Below are 24,863 nucleotides of genomic sequence, written 5' to 3'. Positions count from 1 at the left end.
ATGTCATGTGGGTGCGAATTAGATCAGAAGTTTGCTGAATTGATATGCAGCGAATGCTTCGCTTGAAAGAAACAAGTGCAGCCATATATTTTATAATTTATCTAAAAGAAATCATTTTTTATTTTAATTTTTTTAATAAAGGCGGTGTGTGATGGCTGAGTTATGACACACATTGTAAGCCGAGAGCAGCAAACATTTTTTAAAATGAGAGATCTTTGCTGTTTAAAGTGGAAGTCTGTATTTTGGCTTCAAACGATCCTTTAAAGGAACAGTCCACCGTACTTCCATAATGAAATATGCTCTTATCTGAATTGAGACGAGCTGCTTCGTACCTCTCCGAGCTTTGCGCGACCTCCCAGTCAGTCAGACGCAGTCAGACGCGCTGTCACTCCTGTTAGCAATGTAGCTAGGCTCAGCATGGCCAATGGTATTTTTTGGGGCTGTAGTTAGATGCGACCAAACTCTTCCGCGTTTTTCCTGTTTACATAGGTTTATATGACCAGTGACATGAAACAAGTTCAGTTACACAAATTGAAACGTAGCGATTTTCTCATCTCATCTCATCTCATTATCTCTAGCCGCTTTATCCTTCTACAGGGTCGCAGGCAAGCTGGAGCCTATCCCAGCTGACTACAGGCGAAAGGCGGGGTACACCCTGGACAAGTCGCCAGGTCATCACAGGGCTGACACATAGACACAGACAACCATTCACACTCACATTCACACCTACGCTCAATTTAGAGTCACCAGTTAACCTAACCTGCATGTCTTTGGACTGTGGGAGAAACCGGAGCACCCGGAGGAAACCCACGCGGACACGGGGAGAACATGCAAACTCCGCACAGAAAGGCCCTCGCCGGCCCTGGGGCTTGAACCCAGGACCTTCTTGCTGTGAGGCGACAGCGTTAACCACTACACCACCGTGCCGCCCTAGCGATTTTCTATGCTATGGAAAGCCCGCACTATAATGACAGGCGTGCTAACACCTTCTGCGCGCTTCGGCAGCGCATTGATACGGAGCTCAGATATCAATGCGCTGCCGAAGCGCACAGAAGGTGTTAGTACGCCTGTCATTATAGTGCGGACTTTCCATAGCATAGAAAATCGCTACGTTTCAATTTGTGTAACTGAACTTGTTTCATATCACTGGTCATATAAACCTATGTAAACAGGAAAAACGCGGAAGAGTTTGGTCGCATCTAACTACAGCCCCAAAAAATACCATTGGCCATACTGAGCCTAGCTACATTGCTAACAGGAGTGACAGCGCGTCTGACTGCGTCTGACTGACTGGGAGGTCGCGCAAAGCTCGGACAGGTACGGAGCAGCTCGTCTCAATTCAGATAAGAGCATATTTCATTATGGAAGTACGGTGGACTGTTCCTTTAAACACCGTCCAGTTAAAAAAAATGCATATTTTTTATGCATAAGACATTGATTTGAATGATCTATGGACTGTAGCATTTAGCAGAATAAAGTTAATTAAAAAGGTTTTAATCATAATAACTATGTTGCTGATCCTGATCATTGTGATGCTGTAAATCACCTGAACAAAACAGAATATCATTTCTTTTCCGGTCTGAGGGTAAAATAGGAAACGGCTGTCAGCTCAGATCGATTTCAGCATTTCAACTTCTTTTGTCTAGACTCCTCTTCTTGCTTTCAGAGTTTTTTTTTTTAAATTGGGGCATGAAGTAAATATCTCTTTCTCTGTGCAGCTTTATAAGAGAGACGCTCTATAGACAGGAACAGAATGAATCATCATAAAGCTTACAGTATCCTGGTTGCATAAGTATGCACACCCTTAAAGGAGAACTGAAGTCATTTTTAAACTTGCTTTATTACTTAATTAACGTGTTATTCAATTACATTTTCGGTTTTAGTAACCTTATATCGCGACTCATATTGGCAACTAATTGCAATTAAATATTATACTTATCGGCCTATTCGGTTTTTAGCCGTGTTGAATTTAGTTCATTTGGTCCACGGCAGGCGTCGCTTATCCGCGCGATCTTCACGAGACTTGTGCGAGACTTCGAAATGTGAAGTGTCAGCCAGACCACAACTAGGTGGAAACCATGTACTCAGCATCTTGTGTCACATTTATTCCACCAAATGAGCTGTTTTCCAAACGAAATATTGCACAAAAGCGAGTTTAAATGACTATTACTGCCTACTTTTTTCAAACTTTCCTGATTGCTATCAAGACAAACAAAACTTCCGGCTTGATTACATCAACATTCGAAAGAGGGCGTGCGCGTCTTTTGACAACGTTGGCAGATGTCGGTCACTTTGATTTCCACTGTACGTTTTATTTCCGTCCTACGACGTCTCACACAGGTCTCAACGAATCTCGTTTACGGCCATCGCTTTGGCATATGGACTGATATACTGTATTACAGAGCATATTTCAAACACTCATAACTTGCTCTAGCAGTGACAAAATAGCGATCAAAAATGCATTCCGATATTTAATAAAATGAGAAATAGAATTTTGATGATAAATTTGCTTTCAGTTCTCTTTTAACTACTTACTTGTAATACAGCCCTCGTTTTTTTTGTTTTATTAGCTCACACGGCCATAGGCCGATGAGCTATTACCATCATGTAGCGTCCGTCTGTCCGTCCATAATTCACAAAAATCGCTACTCCTCCCTGAGATTTCAATGGATTTTTGATTCTGATTGTTTTGTTTTACAAGATCTAATCAGTCTGCACAAAAGTTACTCCCTAGTTTTGTAATTTCTCGTTAGCAAGTTGCTAAATAGGCCGATTAAAGCCTAAGTCACAACCGGACGTACGATTTTTTGTCCGTGCCATTTTTGGCGTTTCCCAAATCGCTGCGTTTTTTTTGTTCGTGGAGAAAGACGCACGTTGGCCGTAAGTTTGTCTTGCAACCTGAAAAAAAACGTAAGCGCCCGTAGAGTTTGTTTGACATGACAAAGAACCTCTGCGGCCGGTCTGCGGCCAGTCTACGGCTCGAAAATCAGCACGTCACACGCGCGCCCTCCGTGCGTTTCTTGCACGTAGACCGGCCGTAGGAGCACGTACGGCCGGTTGTGACCTAGGCTTAACAAACTTTCAGGAAAATCGCTACTCCTCACTGAGTTTTCAATGGATTTTGATTCGGATTGTTTTATTTGGAAGGTCAAATTGTTCTCATTGTTCTCATGAAAAGCAAGTTAGCTAATTATAAATGAGTCTGGTTTCCCATGGTATGGCCCTGTGAGCTACTGTGTTGCTGACGCTCGTGTTTTTTTAATTTAATTTAATTTAATTTTTTTAGCAAGAGGCTACCAATTTAGCACATCTTGATTTGGCAGCAGGCGGCACGGTGGTGTAGTGGTTAGCGCTGTCGCCTCACAGCAAGAAGGTCCGGGTTCGAGCCCCGGGGCCGGCGAGGGCCTTTCTGTGTGGAGTTTGCATGTTCTCCCCGTGTCCGCGTGGGTTTCCTCCGGGTGCTCCGGTTTCCCCCACAGTCCAAAGACATGCAGGTTAGGTTAACTGGTGACTCTAAATTGAGCGTAGGTGTGAATGTGAGTGTGAATGGTTGTCTGTGTCTATGTGTCAGCCCTGTGATGACCTGGCGACTTGTCCAGGGTGTACCCCGCCTTTCGCCCGTAGTCAGCTGGGATAGGCTCCAGCTCGCCTGCGACCCTGTAGAACAGGATAAAGCGGCTAGAGATAATGAGATGAGATGAGATGATTTGGCAGCTTTACTCCACTCTTCCTTACAAAAACACTCCAGAGCTATTAGATTACAAGGGGATCTCCTGTCCTGTGCACAGCCCTCTTCAAGTCATTCCACAGGTTTCCGATAGGAGTTAGATCACAAAATCCTGCAATATTAACAGGGGTGTGTTTTACTTTTGATGTATATCTACTGTTACTTTGGGAGATTTAGGGAGAAAAAAGGTCTGTGGTTGAGACTGTGTGTGTGTGTGTGTGTGTGTGTAAAAGAGGGGGAGGGGAATGTGACAGACTTGTCACACTTCCCCTATAAATTATGCAAATCCCAAAGCAATTATAAAACCAAAATCAGTCGTCCACCAAACCTTTACGCGCACACATGCATCAGTGGCCTGGATATCACACTTTGCCTAATAAATTTATCCGAAACACATGAGCATCTCTGAATAACAAGAATATATGATCTGATATGTAAGATAATATAGACGTGTTTTCATTACACCCCTAGAATGACAAACAGTCTTATAGCATAACGGTTCTTCTCACAGACTGTGAGCGGGCGAATCCCAGGATCGTTTATCTTTTAGGGGTCCACTGGATGAATGCAAGATGGATTGACCCCATTTCCAAAGGGCCACTATATAACTACACTCACACTTTAATAGGAACTCGTTCTTGAGTCTAAGATTCCTGTTCTTATTCACAAGCATAATGTTAAAGGAAGTCTGAGCACGTTACACTGGCTGAATATTAAGTTCTGCATTGACTACGATGTCCAGTTTATATTGCTTAAAGCCGTATCTTGCTGATTTCCTGCCTGGAGCAGTGTATTATCCTCAGCACTTTAGTTAGCTGGCACAGGTTTACTGTTAATCCCGAGGGTCACTCACAATTCAGCTGCTCGTTGGCGTTAAACTCTAGAATAACTTTTCGGTCAGGAATGCTAAATATCTGTTATTTTGATAAATATTCTTTTTATGATTTGTTGTACTCAATCAGATTTATAGTCAGTTCATTAGTGATATAAATTGGTAGATGTTGTCCAGGGCCCGTTTACACGAGGACGCTGTCGGGTAAAAACAACTAAATATTTTATCGGAAGTGCCTTTCGTCTACACAGGGACGGCGTTTCCGAGGCTGAAAAACGGAAAAAATTGAAAACGCCTTCCAGAGTGGATAAGTTAAAAACAGCCCCCGTTGCATATCCGTCTAAACTACCCAATACGTGAAACTCTGCTCGGATCTGCTCACGTCGGGTACGCGTTTACGTCATACATATGTCATATACTGTAAATGCCAGCCCGGGAAGTAAGAAAGTAAGTAAAAAAGTAAGAGCATGTCTGATTACATCGATCCAACGGACCTTCAAGCTGCTCTGGCAGCTTTAATAAACGTCCAGGAGTCCTTCGAACATCTATACCGAATCTGCACATATACCGTTAATGAACAGAGGCGGGTATAGTATGCTCTTACTTTTTTACTTACTTTCTTACTGACCATAGCCAGAGTAGTCAAAGTTTTCGCGGCGCAGATGTGCAGATCAGACAAGACGGAAGCCGTTGCGCATGCGTGCAGACATAGCGGAGGTCTTTCACAGCACCACCTAGCCGCCTGGCATGCACATCCAATTGAATTCCACACATTTATGCGTCACCGTATAGACGCAGATTTCCTCCTTGAAAACGGTCATGTAGACGCGGAAAAAAGTGAGAACGAAAACGGACTTTTGCGTTTTTGTTTCAGACTGTCCCCGTGTAAAGTGGGCCCCAGTGTGTTTAAAAAAAAAAAAGCATGGACAAGACAGTGTATCCTATTTAAAAAGTGAAGCCACTACAGTTCTAGCGCCCCTGCTGGTTGGCTGCAGTACAGTTTTAGCTCCGCCCATCCCCATGTGTTTCAATGACAAAAGTAGCCTTTTTTTGGTCACTTTTTTTCATATATAAACCGTCATTCCATTTACAGGCTCTAATTCGAACAGTTAGTTTTCCCTTTGCTGATATCTGCACATTTAATGTTGTATTTTTCAAGAACCTTGGTTTATTTTTTATTAATAGTTCTATATATTACATTATTATGACTTCCCTAATTTTTCACCATCCAGAGGGGGATATAGAGGTCTTTCATCAATGTCATAGATTTTTGATTTTCATGCAGCGTCCGCCATATTGCCGGGCAAACAAAGAAACAGCTGCGACAGATAATAATGAAAATCAAGATAACTACAGTCAGTAGGGTTGCCACCTGTGTCTGACAAAAATCCTGGACATTTCGACTATCCAATCGACCTTTTTGCTTGTAAGCAACGGCGCCCTTCACACATCTAACCCAAGACAAAAATCGCCCTTCTACGCTGAAACTGTATTGCTCTAATTAGTAAAAATGACGCTTTTGCTAGTTATTTGTTTAGTTAATTGCTTTACATAATATAGCAGGTCTTCATTAGCCTGGCAAGCCAGACTAAATGTGAATATTTAGTCTGGCCTCGATCCGTAGACATTTCCGAAGCAGGTAGGAGGAACAAACCGCTGTCTTTCAAACTGTCTCTGTGCGTATAGGCCAACGCTCTGACCAATCAGTGCAACAGTGACTGTGACGTAGTCAGAGCGACAGAAAGCAGTGGGGGAGGCCTTGAAATAAATAATTTTTCAAAATGCGTATTAATTAATAAACATGTTCTAGATATTAAGAAGTTTGGAGATAATGACCACAAGTTTGGAGTCTGTACCACATACACATTGTTTCCCAAGTGTTTTTCAAGGGTTTGCTTAAACTGTTTTTGAGAGTTTTTATTTAGTGGTGTTTGGTGAAATAATTTCCCTTAAATTTAAAATAACGGGAAAATAAGAAACAATCAAAAAGTAATGTTTCAAAGCTGTTTATTAATTCTTCATACTGCACAAACTAGCCCCATCCTTTTGGCTACGAGCGGAGCCAGCTGGTAGATCAGACTTTTGCCATAGCCGGTCGGCAAAACAGCGAAAACGTCCTTCTTGAAAAGGAATGAGCGGAGAGCCTCTTCCTGCTCATGTTTCAACGAAAACTCCAAGTCTAATTCTTCTAAAACTGATTCCAAAGCGGAGTCAAACGCGCGCTGTTCACTAGCCGTAGCCATCTTTCCTGCTGTGCTTTCTCCAGCGTCGCGCAGCTTTGTCGTCACTCCTGCAAAAGCCCGCCCAAAGAATCCAAACAAAAACCTTGCGTTGTGATTGGCGGGCACGATTTGATGCCCGGAGTGTTTTTGTTTACATGGTGCGAGGCGAGACCCATTCGCTAGGCAAAAATATTTTTGGCCGCTAGGCGGGTGGGTCTAGTTTACTAGGCTAGGTCTTCAGTATTTTGGTTTATTTCCAACAGTTTTTGGTTGTGGACACCTCATTGTATCTAAGAATACCTGAATGTAACAGTGTAAGGTGTAGTGTCAAACAGCTTACCTGATTGTTTAGAGTGTGATGTGTGCTTTGCTTGTGCTTGCCTATGCCTCTGCTGCTCTTGGCTAAACAAATACATAGGAGGACATGTAACTGATATAACTTGGCACATACAGTACATACAGGAGTATGTTACTACACTATTTCATTTAATTCACCAAAACCTTACCTAATCTTCCATTTATATTTGGTGTTTTTCTTTGCTGCTGCTATGAGTCCTGGCTGATTTTCAATGAATGTCTTGAACTCAGTACAGGACAACTGAAAGTTTAGCCTGACTTGAAGCTCAGCCTTCACCATTGCAACAGAGAGTCTGTTTCTTTTATCAGTCCAAGCCGGTTCCAGGCTAGCACCAACTCTCTGCTGAGCCAGAGGAAAGAACCGCTTACGTCAGCGGGGTGGGGCGGAGTTGTTAAGACCAACAACAATAACAAGACCATGAAAGATCGCCATTTTTAAGCGCCGAGAAGCAGCAGCTGTACAAACGCGAAGTCATCCATTATTATTATTATTATTGTTGTTACTGCTGCTTCTTCCGTGTTTTTGCTTTGATATTCGCGCCAAGGTTTATGCAAACGTAGCGCCGTAACTGACGTATACAGCGACGTAATGACGTGGCTCCGCTTAGTGGCGCTTAGCACGGGCGAGCTATGGAAAAGCAAACTGGTTCTCAGCTGGCTCGCAAGTTGAAATACACATTTTGCCCATCATGTACAAAAAACCGGGACATTCAGTGTCCCGGATTTTTATTTTTTTTTTCCGGGACAGACCATGAAAATCCGGGACAATCAGGAAAAACCGGGACAGGTGGCAACACTAGCAGTCAGTACAGTCTCTCTGAAGAAATTTATTTTATACCAGCAGATCGCGTTACTTCCAAAAGCTGAAACATGCAGGCATCACAGATCCATATAATTCACCCATAAATGCATTTATTTATTATTTATTCTGTACACTGCTCTCTGTGTGTGTGTGCACATGTTCACCACTTCAGATGAGTTAAATGCAGAGGAGGAATTTCGCTGTGCTTGAGTTTACATGTGACAAAAATAAAGGCTGCTTCTTCTTAATTTACTCACAGATGTATTTATTCTACTTGAAAAGTGTTCTGCAAACTAGCTACCGGATTTGGGACACTACAACATCCTGAACTATTTAGTATTTGGACTTGTAAATACACCTGAGATGCTAAAGGCTTACAAAAGTACAGATGCCTATCAATATTTCGAGGCAGGTTTTGTGCATGCCAGAAGGTTATGGGAAATTCCCGATAAAGAAAAATACCTTATTATGACAAAGGTGAGCACAAACGTGGACTTCTAATAGTAATAAACAAGCCAGGGCCTAGATCTAGCATATTTTATGGTGTTTAGCCTCGTCTACATTATCAGTACATAACAAACATGCTGCTAGTTGAGCCAAGCATTAGGTCTAATAAAATATATCACGTCCAAAGCCCACATCCAGATAAACATTTTAATATTGCACAGAGCCTTCATACTAACCTGATATAAAATGTTCTCCACACACATGGGGATGTTTTATCACCCAGTCTTCCTGTTTAACTGCAGCTCGCCATTTTTCTCGTCTTTCGGGGTTCATCGGGAAGCGGTGAAAAGTTAAACCAGACTCATCTACACGTCTGTTATTACATCCAAAGGCACTACAGGTTTCTGGCATTGTTCTTTTAGATGTAACTTCTGCAAGTTTATCTGTAGATGTTTACTGAATTGGGCTTACAATGACCCGCGTACACTTGTGCCGGTCATTGTGAAACACAAAGCTCGCTCGGAAACATGGCCGCGTAAACAAATCCACAGTTGCAATGACGTTATGTGAAAGTCCTCCGTAGGTTACATCTATAGGTTATGTACGTTGTTGTACTAATTTAATACTTATGACTCAAGAGTGAAATAAAATAAAATAAGAAAAGGCAGCTCAATTGTTAATCAGATTCATTTGGGTAATAATTAACTGTCAGCTGAAATGGAATACTTCTGACAGGTTTACTTTTGTTATTCGAATGTTGAAAACTTTAGGTCATTTTCTAATGTGTGGTGTTTTATTTATTTATTTGTTTGTTTGTTTCAGTGGAATGTCTCGTTCATTCTCATTATCTCTAGCCGCTTTATCCTGTTCTACAGGGTCGCAGGCAAGCTGGAGCCTATCCCAGCTGACTACGGGCGAAAGGCGGGGTACACCCTGGACAAGTCGCCAGGCCATCACAGGGCTGACACATAGACACAGACAACCATTCACGCTCACATTCACACCTACGGTCACCTAGAGTCACCAGTTAACCTAACCTGCATGTCTTTGGACTGTGGGGGAAACCGGAGCACCCGGAGGAAACCCACGCGGACACGGGGAGAACATGCAAACTCCACACAGAAAGGCCCTCGCCGGCCACGGGGCTCGAACCCGGACCTTCTTGCTGTGAGGTGACAGCGCTAACCACTACACCACCATGCCGCCCCTCAGTGGAATGTGACAGTCATATTTGAGCCTTGGTTCTCTTAAAACCGGAGGTGTGTGCTCACGTTAACCAAAACCTGGTGCAGTGTACGTACCAGCGAGTGATCTGGTGGTTAGCGTGTCAGCCTCTCGATCGGGAGATCGCGAGTTCTATTCACGGTCGGGTCATACCAAAGACCATCATAAAAATGGTACCTGCTGCCGTCTGGCAAGGCACGCTGCAATACAGATGCGAGTGGGAAGTCAAACTCTCGCGGTTACCAGAGGACTAGGCCCCCCCCACTGTGTAAAAGGCGAGAGGCCGAGGGCTACGGAGATCGGCGCTGCCCTATGCGCTGCATGGCGTGGAAAGGACTTGGTGCAGTGTACAGTGAGAGTGGAAGCTGTCAGCTCTCAATGCTGCTTGCTGATTAATGTGCTTGGTTTAACTTGTCATGTTACTTCCTGTGTTGAGTTTTATGACAGCGAGGGAAAGGTTGTTATGGCCAGCGGAAGCTTATTGATATTTAAAACCAGACAAACCAAGATCAGATTGGAGTGCTGTAACTAGCTCACCTTTGTGGTGTGAGTGCTTGCACTGAGAGCATTGCGAAAAATCTTAGCACATCTTTCTTTCTTCTTTAGACTGCATGACTAAAAATGGTATACAAGAATGACTCCTTGTTCGCAGGTATTCCTGCATCATGGCATGTCATGCATTCTTCACCGCTTCAGTGTTCCAAAGGAGGAAAAAACAATAAGTGGATGACTCTCATGCCTACTTGTACACATAAAATGTACTTAGAGTTGTGCAATCGATTCATAGTTGGGAAGGAGTTCTTTGTGAAATCCAGCCTGTGATTATGAGCATCTGGGTGTGGAATCAAGTGTGAAAATGTCCAAAAAGCACCACAAATACTCATCAGGGATGTAAAAATCTTGACTCGGTGCACTTTTTCTACAAATGATGGGAAAACTGGATAAAATTTACTATTTTGAAATCTGAGACAGTAAAAGAAACATGCTCTGCATTACCAAAAAAACATCATTTAGTGAATTCTTATAGGGCCGGCACAGTGGTGTAGTGGTTGGTGCTGTTGCCTCACAGCAAGAAGGTTCTGGGTTTGAGCCCCGTGGCCAACGAGGGCCTTTCTGTGCGGAGTTTGCATGTTCTCCCCGTGTCTGTGTGCGTTTCCTCCGGGTGCTCCGGTTTCCCCCACAGTCCAAAGACATGCAGGTTAGGCTAAGTGGTGGCTCTAAATTGACCTGTAGGTGTGAATGTGAGTGTGAATGGTTGTCTGTGTCAGCCCTGCGATGATCTGGCGACTTGTCCAGGGTGTACTCCGCCTCTCACCCATTACTGGGTTTCATGTGACGTCACATCCACCTCATTAGTTATTCAAAACTTGAGCTGGTGGTCTACCAAAGCTCAGTTGACAGAGCGTTTGTACGGAGAAAGTGCATTGCTCGCATGAAAAATGCCTTACGCTTGCGTTGTTCGAATCGATCAAACCGTGAAACTGATAAAAGTTTCTTCAGGGTTCCCCGTGAACTAATAAAGGGTGAACGAACACAGGATTTCACAAAAAGACGTTGAGAAAGGTGGCTCTTGAACCTCTCTCTCACTGAAATCGAAGGGAGCCGAGTCGAAGCATGCTCGAGTTTGCTGTGATCACTTGGTGAAAGGTTTGTATCTCCCTCTCGGCTATGTCCTGAGTGTTTTCCAAGTACTTTTCTTGCTATGCGTCGTTATTTTACAGTACTTTTTTTAGTCATGAAGCGCTAAAGTCCCCAGCTGTTTCTTTGTTTACTCTTCACAAAGTCCATATGCATGAAGGTTGTAGCAAAATTCTTACCCAGCCGTACAGTTACAATGCGCCGTGATCACTTCTCCATCTTGTTTAATTAAGATCCAGGTCTTTAAAGGGGTTTCTGATGATCTTTGTGAATGATTTATCTGAGAGATAAGAGCCAACACAAGTGAGAATCAAGCCAACTGTTGTTTGTTTACACTTCAACTTGCAGCGCTTTGTTGTAAAGACGCGAACGAAAAGCTTAAAAAAAAACCCATACTTACACGGGCAAAAACAATCCAGGATTCATTCGGCAGCGACTTGATCCTGAGGTCCTTTACCCAGCCACATACAAAAAAGTTGTAAGCCTCCATACTCTTCCACACTTTCATCTGTTTTGCGGTGTAGAAGGACGTCTGCAACACCAGATAGTTCGAGATGTCGGGGAACTCGACTGAAGGGTAGTTTTCGAGATCGTATGACAAATCCTTCTTTCCCAGACTGTAGGGGTCGATTCCATTGCACATAGCAATCTTCTGAATATATCTAAAGCGAGCATTGGCTTCTAGATTACAAGCATACTCTGATAAGTTATCGCTAGTTGTTTGCACTACGGCAGCCGTTTAGACCACCAGCTATTTCACTTCCGGTAAAACCGCTAAGAAAAGTCACGTGACTGAAACCCAGCAATAGTCAGTTGGGATGGGCTCCAGCTTGCCCGGGACCCTGCACAGGATAAGCGGTTACAGATAACGGATGGATGGATTCTTATAGAGGTTTGTTCTGAGTTACTGTGACACCCCATACAAACACACACACACACACACACGGAGTGGTTATGACAGGACAGCTGAGAGGAAAGATTGATGGTCCTCATAACCAATAAATTGAGCTGCTGTTGTTATTATGTGGAAGTGACTCGTTGACGGATTTTAGATGAGGTCAGTGATGCAGTGCATTTGTGTATTTTCCTGTCAGTGATGTATGTGGTGTATTGTCTCTGAATCAGGCTATTAAATTAATTCTGTATGTAGCTGATGAAATTAGGCAAGTTATACAAAGCGTTATATACAGGACTGTGCAAAAAATCTATAGGTAGATATTTATTTTATGACTTTTTTACACTTATTGAGTCAGTACAAAAACATTTTAGAGTTACAAACATTACTTTTCTGGAAAAAAGAATTGTGCATTATGTCAGTAAATAATGCTTCTTGTCCGTGCCCTCATGGAAGGTGGTCGCATTTCTCTGCCTCTCCCTTCACTTATCTTCCCTGCTTCTGCTTTTACTGTCTCGTCTGTCTATTGTCTATACTTTTGAGAAACTCTCTCCGCACTGCTCTCCAAACTAAAAATCATGGAATTGATAAACTGGTCTCTTCACGCAATTGACACAATCTTCTCGACGAGAAGCCTGGGTTCGGGGGAACCAGCCTGTCCTGCCGGAACGTTCGCAGCTGGCTACACGATGGACGCATGGGAGAGGTGGTGGGTCGTGTGCCTGGCGGTTCTTTCTGTGGAGGACATTGAAGACATCTACCTATTTGGAACCATGATTACAGGACTTTTGCTGATTGGATTAGGCATTGCCCTGGTTTATCGAGGAAATCAGAAAACGGTGACAGCTGTCCAAAGCCCCATAAAGCTGCCCAACATGATTGAAGTGGTGGGCAGAGCTGTCGACACTCAGATTGTGGCTATTCAGAACTTGAACCGCAACATGGATAACATCATGGAGAAGCTTTTGGCTTTGCAAAGGAAAATGGATCGATTCGGAGACCAGAATGGACAGAGTAGTCATGTAAAGGAATGCGTCTACTTGCCTCAAGACCAAACAATCTCAATCTTATCTGCTTTCGGCTCCCTCAGACAGCACTGGCCTTGAGTGCAGTGAGACTCTCTCGTATTCCTTCCCCCACTTCCCACGGTCACCGCTTTTACCCCCAGTGTGACAAGCGGGTGCGCGAACAGCGCCGTCATCATGGCTGCAGGAACCGGCTGCTTGCTTGCGCTGGGTTACCTCTACCTCCACCCCTCCTCCCTTACCCCCTCACACCCTTACCCCCCTCCCCCGATCGCCCACCTCCCCCCCGAGTCCCGAGTTTTCATGTTGTAAAGTGTACTTGTGTTATTTTGTGCTTATGTGCTGAGGTGTTTTTTAATGTTCCCACACTGTACTCCTCACAGGAGCATAGTGTGGGGGTTGTTTTTTTTCTCCTCCCCTCTCCTCATCTCATCTCATTATCTCTAGCCGCTTTATCCTTCTACAGGGTCGCAGGCAAGCTGGAGCCTATCCCAGCTGACTACGGGCGAAAGGCGGGGTACACCCTGGACAAGTCGCCAGGTCATCACAGGGCTGACACATAGACACAGACAACCATTCACACTCACATTCACACCTACGGTCAATTTAGAGTCACCAGTCAACCTAACCTGCATGTCTTTGGACTGTGGGGGAAACCGGAGCACCCGGAGGAAACCCACACGGACACGGGGAGAACATGCAAACTCCACACAGAAAGGCCCTCGCCGGCCCCGGGGCTCGAACCCAGGACCTTCTTGCTGTGAGGCGACAGCGCTAACCACTACACCACCGTGCCGCCCCTCTCCTCCCCTCTCCTCATGTTATTCTGTATTTTTTCTTTTCATCCCTGTCTTCCTATCCAGTCTACTCCCCCTCTGTCAATTGTATGTATGTGTATATGTAAGGACGGGTTGATGGTCAATTTCGCTGGTACTTGTGACTAGTGACAATAAAGGGTTCATTCATTCATTCATTCATAAAGAAAGCAACATGGGCGGCACGGTGGTGTAGTGGTTAGCGCTGTCGCCTCACAGCAAGAAGGTCCGGGTTCGAGCCCCGTGGCTGGCGAGGCCCTTTCTGTGTGGAGTTTGCATGTTCTCCCCGTGTCTGCGTGGGTTTCCTCCGGGTGCTCCGGTTTCCCCCACAGTCCAAAGACATGCAGGTTAGGTTAACTGGTGACTCTAAATTGAGCGTAGGTGTGAATGTGAGTGTGAATGGTTGTCTGTGTCTATGTGTCAGCCCTGTGATGACCTGGCGACTTGTCCAGGGTGTACCCCGCCTTTCGCCCGTAGTCAGCTGGGATAGGCTCCAGCTTGCCTGCGACCCTGTAGAAGGATAAAGCGGCTACAGATAATGAGAGAGAGAGAAAGCAACATATGTAAAAGACCACTTTTCAGACAAAAAAAACCATCATGAAGGCTACTTGGTTTTGGTGCAAAATTAAAGGGGAACTGAAGTCATTTTTAAACTTGCTTTATTTCTTAATTAACGTGTTATTCAATTAAGTTTTTGGTTTTAGTAACCTTATATCGTGACTCGTATTGGCAACTAACTGCAATTAAATATTATACTCATCGGCCTATTCGGTTTTTAGCCATGTTGAATTTAGTTCGTTTGGTCCACGGCAGGCGTCGCTTATCCGCGCGATCTTCACGAGACTTGTGCGAGACTTCGAAACGTGAAGTGTCAGCCAGGTGTCTGCGCCGCCATTTTGAAAACTGTTTTCCAAACGAACTATTGCACAAAAACGAGTTTAAATGGCTATTACTGCCTACTTTTTTCAAACTTTCCTGATTGCTATCAAAACAAACAAAACTTCCGGCTTGATTATGTCAGCATTCAAAAGAGGGCGCGCGCGTCTTTTGACAACGTTGGCAGATGTCGGTCACTTTGATTTCCGCTGTACGTTTTACTTCCGTCCTACGACGTCTCGCACAGGTCTCAACGAATCTCGTTTACAGCCGTCGCTTTGACATATGGACTGATATATTACAGAGCGTATTTCAAACACTCATAACTTGCTCTAGCAGTGACACAATAGCGATCAAAAATGCATTCCTATATTTAATAAAATGAGAGAATTTTGATCATAAAAAATTTGCCTTCAGTTCTCCTTTAAGAAGTGAGTGTGACAAAGTGTCCAGAAGAACTGTGGCTGGTTCTGTAAGATGCTCAGTAAAACCTACAGCTCATTTCCTTATAAAACTGCACTCATTGTACCTGAGACTAATTTTTTTAAAGAGCAAAGGGTTGTCTCAGAAAATATTGATTTTGTTTAGTTTAGTGCATGTTGTAGTATTTTTCTTTTAAGTAGAAGGATTTAATTTCATTATTTTTGATCTCGTTTTTTCCCTTTTTTTCAACATTTCCTTGCATGTGCCTAAGACTTTTGCACAGCACTGTGTGTGTGTGTGTAAGTGGGGCATTAGCCAGTGGTGGCCATCTATGTTGTGCTAAGTCATTAAGGCTAGTTAATGTGCACTTTGGTGGCTGGCTATGATCCTGCCCTGAGCATTAAGCTCTCTCTAACTCCCTCATCAATCACAAAGAGCGTAAGTAGTGGGTCAGGACCTACACAGACTAGGATCTAACATCCTAATCTCTTCCTAATGCCTGGCAATCCCCTTCCTCTCATGCACACTTGCACTATTGTTATGTACATATGCACTGAATAATGCGAGTAGAGTTCGGGATGCTATGTAAAACGTAAATAAAAACAGAACGCAATAATTTGTACACCCTTTTAGACCTGTATTCAGTTGAATACAATAGAAAGACAAGATATTTAATGTACACACTGACTAGGGTGACCAGATTTCCCGAGTCTAAAACCGGGACACTTTGCATGTGACCGTGATACTCGGGCACGCACACGCGTTTTGATGTAAACATGTGCCGGCTCAAACCATGGCTCAGACAGGTGCTTTTATCATTTTGTAGAAGCTCACTTTTATCAACATTTCAGAGAATAATCAAGTATTTTCTTATCATCTACATGTACTTCTATCACAATTCAGATAAAGTAAGAAAATCAGACAACAGAATGTGATGATAGGGAATAGGCCAATAGCCTAAATTTCAACTGATTTATTTCACCTTTGTGAAAACGCCAAGAAAATGCATTGCTTGCATATTAACATCAACATTTTATGCGATGAACTTTTTTTTTAAACAATAGGCTATGCATTGTAACAGGAATGAGCGCATGAGCCTAATCGTTGTCGCCTCCGAACCTTTACCCAAAATGCCTCTGTTTAATCTTAACCAGTGTCGGCTATTAACTATTTTGAAAACGTGAACCCTGAGTTGACAACAGCATCAAACAAGTCAAGACAATCTGTGATACAGATTAAAGACAAAAAATGTTTCAGAAACACAGCCACCCAACCCACCCACCCTAAAGAAGATGCCATTTTATTGCATTTATTTACATGATGAGTGAATTTGCTCCAGTAGCGCTTTATTGCCCGAGAGCCTGCTGTGAAACTGCGAGCAAGTATCGTCGAAATTGGCCCAGGTAATGAGCAAGGCTTTGAGAGTAGGCACAGTCATGCGATTTCTCTCGTCAGTCCAGGTGTTGTTCATGAGTGAAAATATTCGCTCAACTGGACCATTGGTGCCAGGTAGGTACATGGCAAACTGGCAAAGCTGGCTGACATTGCTGTAAGGAATCTCCCTACTCTTGAAGTGCGCGAACATCTCCGCCCAGCGCTCATCCGTTCGGCATTGTCGCGTAGTAGTTGACAGCCGCTAGCGAAAAGAACCGTTCTAACGCGGCCTCTATATTGTAGCATTGTACAAATAGATACATTGTAAGGTTGACTGCGCACACACGCACATTGATGCTGAATTGCTAGAAGCTTTATTGACATCTCGTTGGCTATATATGATCACTGTAACTGGGACAGTTTGTTAGTGTTTGGTGTAAACCAGGACATTTCAGCATCCCGACGGACCTTTGTCGGGACTGGGGACACGCAACTCAAAATCGGGACTGTCCCGGTCAAACCGGGACGTCTGGTCACGCCAACACTGACAGAATTTATCTTTTAGTAACTATAGACTCATTCTGAATGTGATGCCAGCAGCACGTTCTAAAAAAGTTGTAGCAGAGGCATGTTTACTACTGTGTTACATCACCTTTTACGTTTTTATTTTCTGTACAACAAATTAATGGAACTTTGACCTTGATCTGTCAGTGTGGAGCTCACACAGTCCCTGTGTTCGAAATCACTCCCTACTCACTATATAGGGCACTATATAGTGAGGACGCCATTTTGTAGTGCTGTCCGAAATGATAGTGAGGATTATTACACCCTATATAGTACACTCAAAGTATCCCACAATGCATCATGAAAAGTAGTGTATAACCGATGGTCACTAACCAAGCAATATATCCCATCATGCATTGCGGTCATGCTAAAGAAATCAAATTAAAAGTCTCAAATTTGATTTAATAAAAGGCAGCAGCAAAGAAGAAAGTATTCAGCCTTGATTTAAAAAAAAACTGAAAGATGCAGCAGACACAAAGTACTTTATATTTATTAATGTGGGAAATACGCTCAGTATAATATGGAATTATCACAAAAATACATGCATGTATTTATTATTTTGAAATCCCACCAGCCTCCTGATCTGACATGTTTTAATTCTGCAATAGTAATGACGTAAATACCAGCGTGACAGATTAGTGTCTGAAAGCGTTTTTTCATTTTACCAATGAGCTCATATAGTCCTCTATATAGTAATTCCCTGTATAGGGAGTAGGGAGTAGTGAACGAGTGAGCGATTTCAGACACAGGCCCTGTGTCCGAAATCGCTCCCTACTCACTATATAGTGAGGACGCCATTTTGTAGTGCTGTCTGAAACCTTAGTGAGGATTATTACACCCTATATAGTGCACTCAAAGTATGCCACAATGCATCACGAAAAGTAGTGTACAACCGATGGTCACTAACCAAGCAATATATCCCATCATACGTTGCGGTCATGCTAAAGAAATCAAATTAAAAGTCTCAAATTTGATTTAATAAAAGGCAGCAGCAAAGAAAAACGTATTCAGCCTTGATTTAAAAAAAAACTGAAAGATGCAGCAGACACAAAGTACTTTGTATTTATTAATGTGGGAAATACGCTCAGTATAATATGGATTTAATCACAAAAATACATGCGTGTATTTATTATTTTGAAAACCCACCAGCTGACTGACCTGGCATGTTTTAGGCTACATCCACACAACAACGGCAACGAGATTTTTTTTTTTAGCGGGTAAAAAAAATATCGCGTCCACATGGCCAACAGATCAGTAAAATATCAGGTACATATGGCAACGCAACACTTGCTGAAAACGATGTAATACACATGCCACACCTCTACGTGCGCTGTAAGACGGTCCCATCGGAGACACCAGAACAATAGAAGAAGTAGGACGCATGCGCATAAACCCCTTCTTCTGCCCGGCGTGAATGAGTGAGTGCTGCTTGTTCTAGTCATGTGGTTGTGACGTCCTCGTAAACAAATCCGTTCTACTCATCCAGACAACTTCGCAACGGCGCCGTTGCCAGATTTTTCCACTCTGGAAACCGTTCTCAAAAAAATATTGTTTTGGGGCACCCAAAACGCCGGTGCCGTGTGGACTAGGGCTGGGTTCAAAAGATCGATTCACAATCCGATATCGATTCACGTTCAAAAAAATACGAGCTCGATTAAAAAAATGTGTGGATCGATCTCTTCCAGGTGGCTATAGGCACTATTTTCTCGACCGCGCAAGGACCGCTATAAAAAGCAGGTGCCGGAAAACAAAACCGAAACTTAAGAACGCGAAATGGCTGAAGCTGCACAGCTAAAATTACCGCCTGGCCTGAAAGCTGATGTATGGCATTACTTTGGATTCAAACGTTACGAAGACAGAGACGAAGTCGACAGAACAAAAGCAGTGTGCAAACTGTGCCACATAGAGGTAAAATATAGTGGCAATACAACCAATCTCCGCAACCACTTATCCAGGCACCATGCCGACACAGTTTCAGCTAAACCTGCGGCGAATCAAACTGCACTGGAGAAGGCATTTGGTGTTAAATTACATGCACAAACACACATGGGGCTGTTCCTGTCGATAGGGACAGTTTTTACTTTAAAGTGACAATCCAGCAATATCTAAGTAAATCGATATCGAATCGGATCGTGACCTTATGAATCGGAATTGAATCGATCCAGGAAATCTGGATTGATTCCCAGCCCTAGTGTGGACACCAGGCCGAAACGATAAAAAATTTTATCGGATTCACCTGAATCCATTGCCGTGTGGACAGGGCCTTAGTTGTGCGATAGTAATGACGTAAATACCAGCGTGACGGACTAATGTCCGAAAACATTTTTTCATTTTACCAATGAGCTCACTATGTAGTCCTTTTTATATAGTAATTCCCTATGTAGGGAGTAGGGAGTCGTGAACGAGTGAGCGATTTTGGACACAGGGACAGACTTATGAATAATTCCAGTATATTGACATGCATCATGTAAAACGACTATATACTTTGTATACATACATATATCCAACCCTTTTGAACCTTTTCAGAAAGGACATGCAATAAGGAATATTGATTTGTTCAGAGAGCAATGCTCAGATTGGTCCAGTCTGACTGGAAGGCTGTGGTTACTCAAATAATCACTCTTTACAACCGTGCTGAGTAGAAAAGCATCTCGGAATACATAACACAAACCTTGGAGCAGATGGGCTTCAACAGCAGACCATATCCGGTTCCACTCCCATCAGCCAAGAGCAGGAGTCTGAGGCTACAGTGGCCACAGGCTCACCAAAGCTGGACAAATAAACACTGGGAAAACATCACCTGGTATTTTTCCAATGTCCGGTTAATGACCCAGCATTTTTTTTTTTTTATTAAGACTGCTTTTGAGCATGTTTCAGGTTATTACATTACATTGCATTACTGGCATTTAACAGACACTCTGATCCAGAGCTATGTACAACATACCCAGAGCAGCTTGGGGAGCAGTTGAGGGTTAGCTGCCTTGCTCAAGGGCACTTCATCCATTCCTGCTGGTCCAGGAAATAGCCCCAAGCATAACTAGGTCATCACTTGTTTACCGCAGTGCATTACGGGGGATAGCCGGGGTCGGTAGTTGAGCAATATGACAGATGTCAGATTAATTTTACGTGAGAGTGATGTGAGAGGAGCGATCTTGCTGTGCTCGGTCGTGGAAGACACTGAAATTGGTGATTTAAAGACGCGGATAACATGTCAAGGGTTTACAGCAGGAAAATCGGAATCCAAATCAAGCTTGGTGAGAAGGCAAGAGTCTAGATCGAGCCTACCACACTGTACAACAACAACATCAAATCTCAGAACGTCTTATTTCTGAGGACGTATATTGGATCATGAAGCAATCTTAGACTCAAGTCTAAATTTGTTTCTTTTCATCTTCAGTTATTCCTTACCATTTTCTACAAAACTTTGTTCTAATGAAATCTTAGCCTTATACTTAAAGGAGAACTGAAGGCAAATTTATCAAATTTCTCTCTCATTTTATTAAATATAGGAATGCATTTTTGATCACTATTTTGTCACTGCTATAGCAAGTTATGAGTGTTTGAAACACAACCCCGATTCCAAAAAAGTTGGGACAAAGTACAAATTGTAAATAAAAACGGAATGCAATGATGTGGAAGTTTCAAAATTCCGTATTTTATTCAGAATAGAACATAGATGACATATCAAATGTTTAAACTGAGAAAATGTATCATTTAAAGAGAAAAATTAGGTGATTTTTAAATTTTCATGACAACAACACATCTCAAAAAAGTTGGGACAAGGCCATGTTTACCACTGTGAGACATCCCCTTTTCTCTTTACAACAGTCTGTAAACGTCTGGGGACTGAGGAGACAAGTTGCTCAAGTTTAGGGATAGGAATGTTAACCCATTCTTGTCTAATGTAGGATTCTAGTTGCTCAACTGTCTTAGGTCTTTTTTGTCGTATCTTCCGTTTTATGATGCGCCAAATGTTTTCTGTGGGTGAAAGATCTGGACTGCAGGCTGGCCAGTTCAGTACCCGGACCCTTCTTCTACGCAGCCATGATGCTGTAATTGATGCAGTATGTGGTTTGGCATTGTCATGTTGGAAAATGCAAGGTCTTCCCTGAAAGAGACGTTGTCTGGATGGGAGCATATGTTGGTCTAGAACCTGGATATACCTTTCAGCATTGATGGTGTCTTTCCAGATGTGTAAGCTGCCCATGCCACACGCACTAATGCAACCCCATACCATCAGAGATGCAGGCTTCTGAACTGAGCGCTGATAACAACTTGGGTCGTCCTTCTCCTCTTTAGTCCGAATGACACGGCATCCCTGATTTCCATAAAGAACTTCAAATTTTGATTCGTCTGACCACAGAACAGTTTTCCACTTTGCCACAGTCCATTTTAAATGAGCCTTGGCCCAGAGAAGACGTCTGCACTTCTGGATCATGTTTAGATACGGCTTCTTCTTTGAACTATAGAGTTTTAGCTGGCAACGGCGGATGGCACGGTGAATTGTGTTCACAGATAATGTTCTCTGGAAATATTCCTGAGCCCATTTTGTGATTTCCAATACAGAAGCATGCCTGTATGTGATGCAGTGCCGTCTAAGGGCCCGAAGATCACGGGCACCCAGTATGGTTTTCCGGCCTTGACCCTTACGCACAGAGATTCTTCCAGATTCTCTGAATCTTTTGATGATATTATGCACTGTAGATGATATGTTCAAACTCTTTGCAATTTTACACTGTCGAACTCCTTTCTGATATTGCTCCACTATTTGTCGGCGCAGAATTAGGGGGATTGGTGATCCTCTTCCCAGCTTTACTTCTGAGAGCCGCTGCCACTCCAAGATGCTCTTTTTATACCCAGTCATGTTAATGACCTATTGCCAATTGACCTAATGAGTTGCAATTTGGTCCTCCAGCTGTTCCTTTTTTGTACCTTTAACTTTTCCAGCCTCTTATTGCCCCTGTCCCAACTTTTTTGAGATGTGTTGCTATCATGAAATTTCAAATGAGCCAATATTTGGCATGAAATTTCAAAATGTCTCACTTTCGACATTTGATATGTTGTCTATGTTCTATTGTGAATACAGTATCAGTTTTTGAGATTTGTAAATTATTGCATTCCGTTTTTATTTACAATTTGTACTTTGTCCCAACTTTTTTGGAATCGGGGTTGTATGCTATGTAATATATCAGTCCATATGTCAAAGTGATGGCCGTAAACGAGATTCGCTGAGACCTGTGCGAGACATCGTAGGACGGAAGTAAAACGTACAGCGGAAATCAAAGTGACCGACATCTGCCAACGTTGTCAAAAGACGCACGCGCCCTCTTCTAGTCTGTTCTCGACTGGCAGCTGAGAAAAGCTCAGATTAGGTGTTCTCCTTGTTGTAGAGACACAGTAAAGCACACAGCAGTTCACTTTAGGCAGCATGGTTAAAACCGGTTAGACACAACAATGCAGTGTTTAACAAAGGCGAAAGTAAACAATATAGCAGAGCTGACTCCAGGTATCTCCCATAATGCATTGCGCTAAACAAGCGATGACGTAGTTATGGGTTAGCGTCATTGAACCAGTGACCTTTTGGTCCCAAAGCTGCTTCTGTAAACATTAAGCCATGGCGTCCCCTATGTTGTGAAGTTCGAGGACACCTTTGGAGTAATGACACATTATTAAATCAATCCAGGTCACTAAAGAAAGGGGCAGCATGGTGGTGTAGCGGTTAGCACTGTTACCTCAGAGTAAGAAGGTTCTGGGTTCGAGCCCAGTGGCCGACGGGGGCCTTTCTGTGTGGAGGCTGCATGTTCTCCCTGTGTCAGCGTGGGTTTCCTCTGTGTGCTCTGGTTTACCCCACAGTCCAAAGACACGCAGGTAGGTTAATTGACTACTCTAAATTGTCCATAGGTGTGAGTGTGTGTGTGTGTGTGTGTGTGTGAATGGTTGAGAGGAGAAAACCTCTATAATAATTCAGTAGAAGGCAACGGGAAACCAATACTGTAATTCCTCCCTAGAAACTTCGATGGCTGAAACTGTCAGAGCGGACCTGCCATCAGGAAGAACACTAAAGAAAAAAAAAACCTAAAGAAAACCACGTATGCTTCATCTCTGACAGAATGAGGGACTGAGTTTGGAACATTGGATAGCTCATGGACTCTTACTCATACTGGAGAGGCACTAAGATGTTAAAACCCCTGCACGAATGCATACATGAGGGGACACACACACACACAGAGCTTCAGTGCTCATCCTCTAAAGTATGAATGAGAACAGAGTGTATATGGAGCTCTCTGAGTGTGATGGGCTTTTACTTTCAGTGTGGAACACCTGCCCTAGATTCAGAGCTGGCGTGTGTGTGTGTGTGTGCGTATGCTCAAGTATGCATTCATGCAGGGGTTTTAATATCCTGGTACCTCTGTGTGAGTGAGTGAGTGAGTGAGTGAGTGAGTGTATGTGAACATGCAGTTAAATGTATGCCTCTGTGTGTGTGTGTACGTGTGTGTGTGTGTGTGTACACATTACAGTACATTATGGTCCGTCCCAGATTTGTATCCGAGTGAACAACTTATGGAGCTCTTGCTTATTAAGCACACAAACTAGCGCGTCCTTCACTGCATCCTGCTTCTGCTCTTCCACTCAATACCTTCCGCTCGATAAAATTTACTGAATCTGTAAGAATGAATCTGTGTAAAATCTTGTTTCAAGTTTTAACCACAGCTTTTCTTACCCTGTAATTGTCTGAGTTTATATTCAGGGATCTCAAAAAAAAAAAAAGCAGCAGATGAAAAAGAAAGAGAGGAGAAAGGAAGAGAGCTGACGAAGTAAAATAATTTAATGAAGCAGCTATTTGGAAAGTTGGAAAGAGAGATTTGAATAGCAGTTTGCCTTTTGGTTAATTCTGTTTGTTTTTGTTTTTTTTCTGCTTTTCTCCCCAGTCACCTGCTGTCGTCAAAGTATGTGGAGAGGCATATATCGGAGGACGGGAAGTCATACATCACCAAAGTAAGTTTCTATTCAGGAATGCTGTCTGATCTCGGTCAACAACTAAGAACTAAGCAGTGTGTTGTATTGTTTGTAGAAAAATATGAGACAGTTTTAAAGCTCCTCGTACATGCCCTTTAACGCTCATGCGTGTAGTTATCCAATCGGCCAATTGTACACATCAAGTGCTTCAGTTAATCCTCACATCACACATCAATATGGGGAAAAACATCGCTCTGGCATGATTGCTAAACTGGTTTATTTCTGAAAAGAGATTTTCAAAAAATTATTTTAAAATGAGATTTTACACAGAGTGGTACTGCAGGCGGAACTGCCTTGCTGATGAGAGAGGTCAAAGGAGAATAGCAAGAGCTGACAGGATAGCTACTGTGACTCAGATAACCACTCTTTACAACAGTGGTGAGCAGAAAAGCATCTCAAAAGGCATACGATGTCTTGCAAAAGTATTCATCCCCCTTGGTGTTTGTCCTGTTTTGTCGCATTACAAGATGGAATTAAAATGGATTTTTTGGGGCGGTTAGCACCATTTGATTTACACAACATGCTGACAACTTTAAAGGTGAAAATTGTTTTACTGTGACACAAACAATAATTAAGATGAAAAAACAGAAATCTGGAGTGTGCGCATAGGTATTCACTACCCCCC

General features: G+C 43.0%; 1 protein-coding gene across 2 annotated transcripts in view; it reads left to right on the top strand.

Moving 5' to 3' along the window:
• The window catches only part of adam22 (ADAM metallopeptidase domain 22), a 308,389-nt gene that overhangs the window by 91,191 nt on the left and 192,335 nt on the right, over positions 1-24,863 (top strand). For both annotated transcript variants that reach the window (XM_060900250.1, XM_060900249.1), the window contains exon 4: positions 24,151-24,217. In XM_060900250.1, the coding sequence (XP_060756233.1) occupies positions 24,151-24,217 (67 nt within the window). The remainder of the gene's footprint in view (positions 1-24,150; positions 24,218-24,863) is intronic.

The sequence above is a fragment of the Neoarius graeffei genome, chromosome 19, assembly GCF_027579695.1.
Source record: "Neoarius graeffei isolate fNeoGra1 chromosome 19, fNeoGra1.pri, whole genome shotgun sequence".
NCBI classification, from domain to species: domain Eukaryota; kingdom Metazoa; phylum Chordata; class Actinopteri; order Siluriformes; family Ariidae; genus Neoarius; species Neoarius graeffei.
Note: the sequence above shows the minus strand (reverse complement) of the source record. Positions and strands in the feature narration are given on the sequence as shown.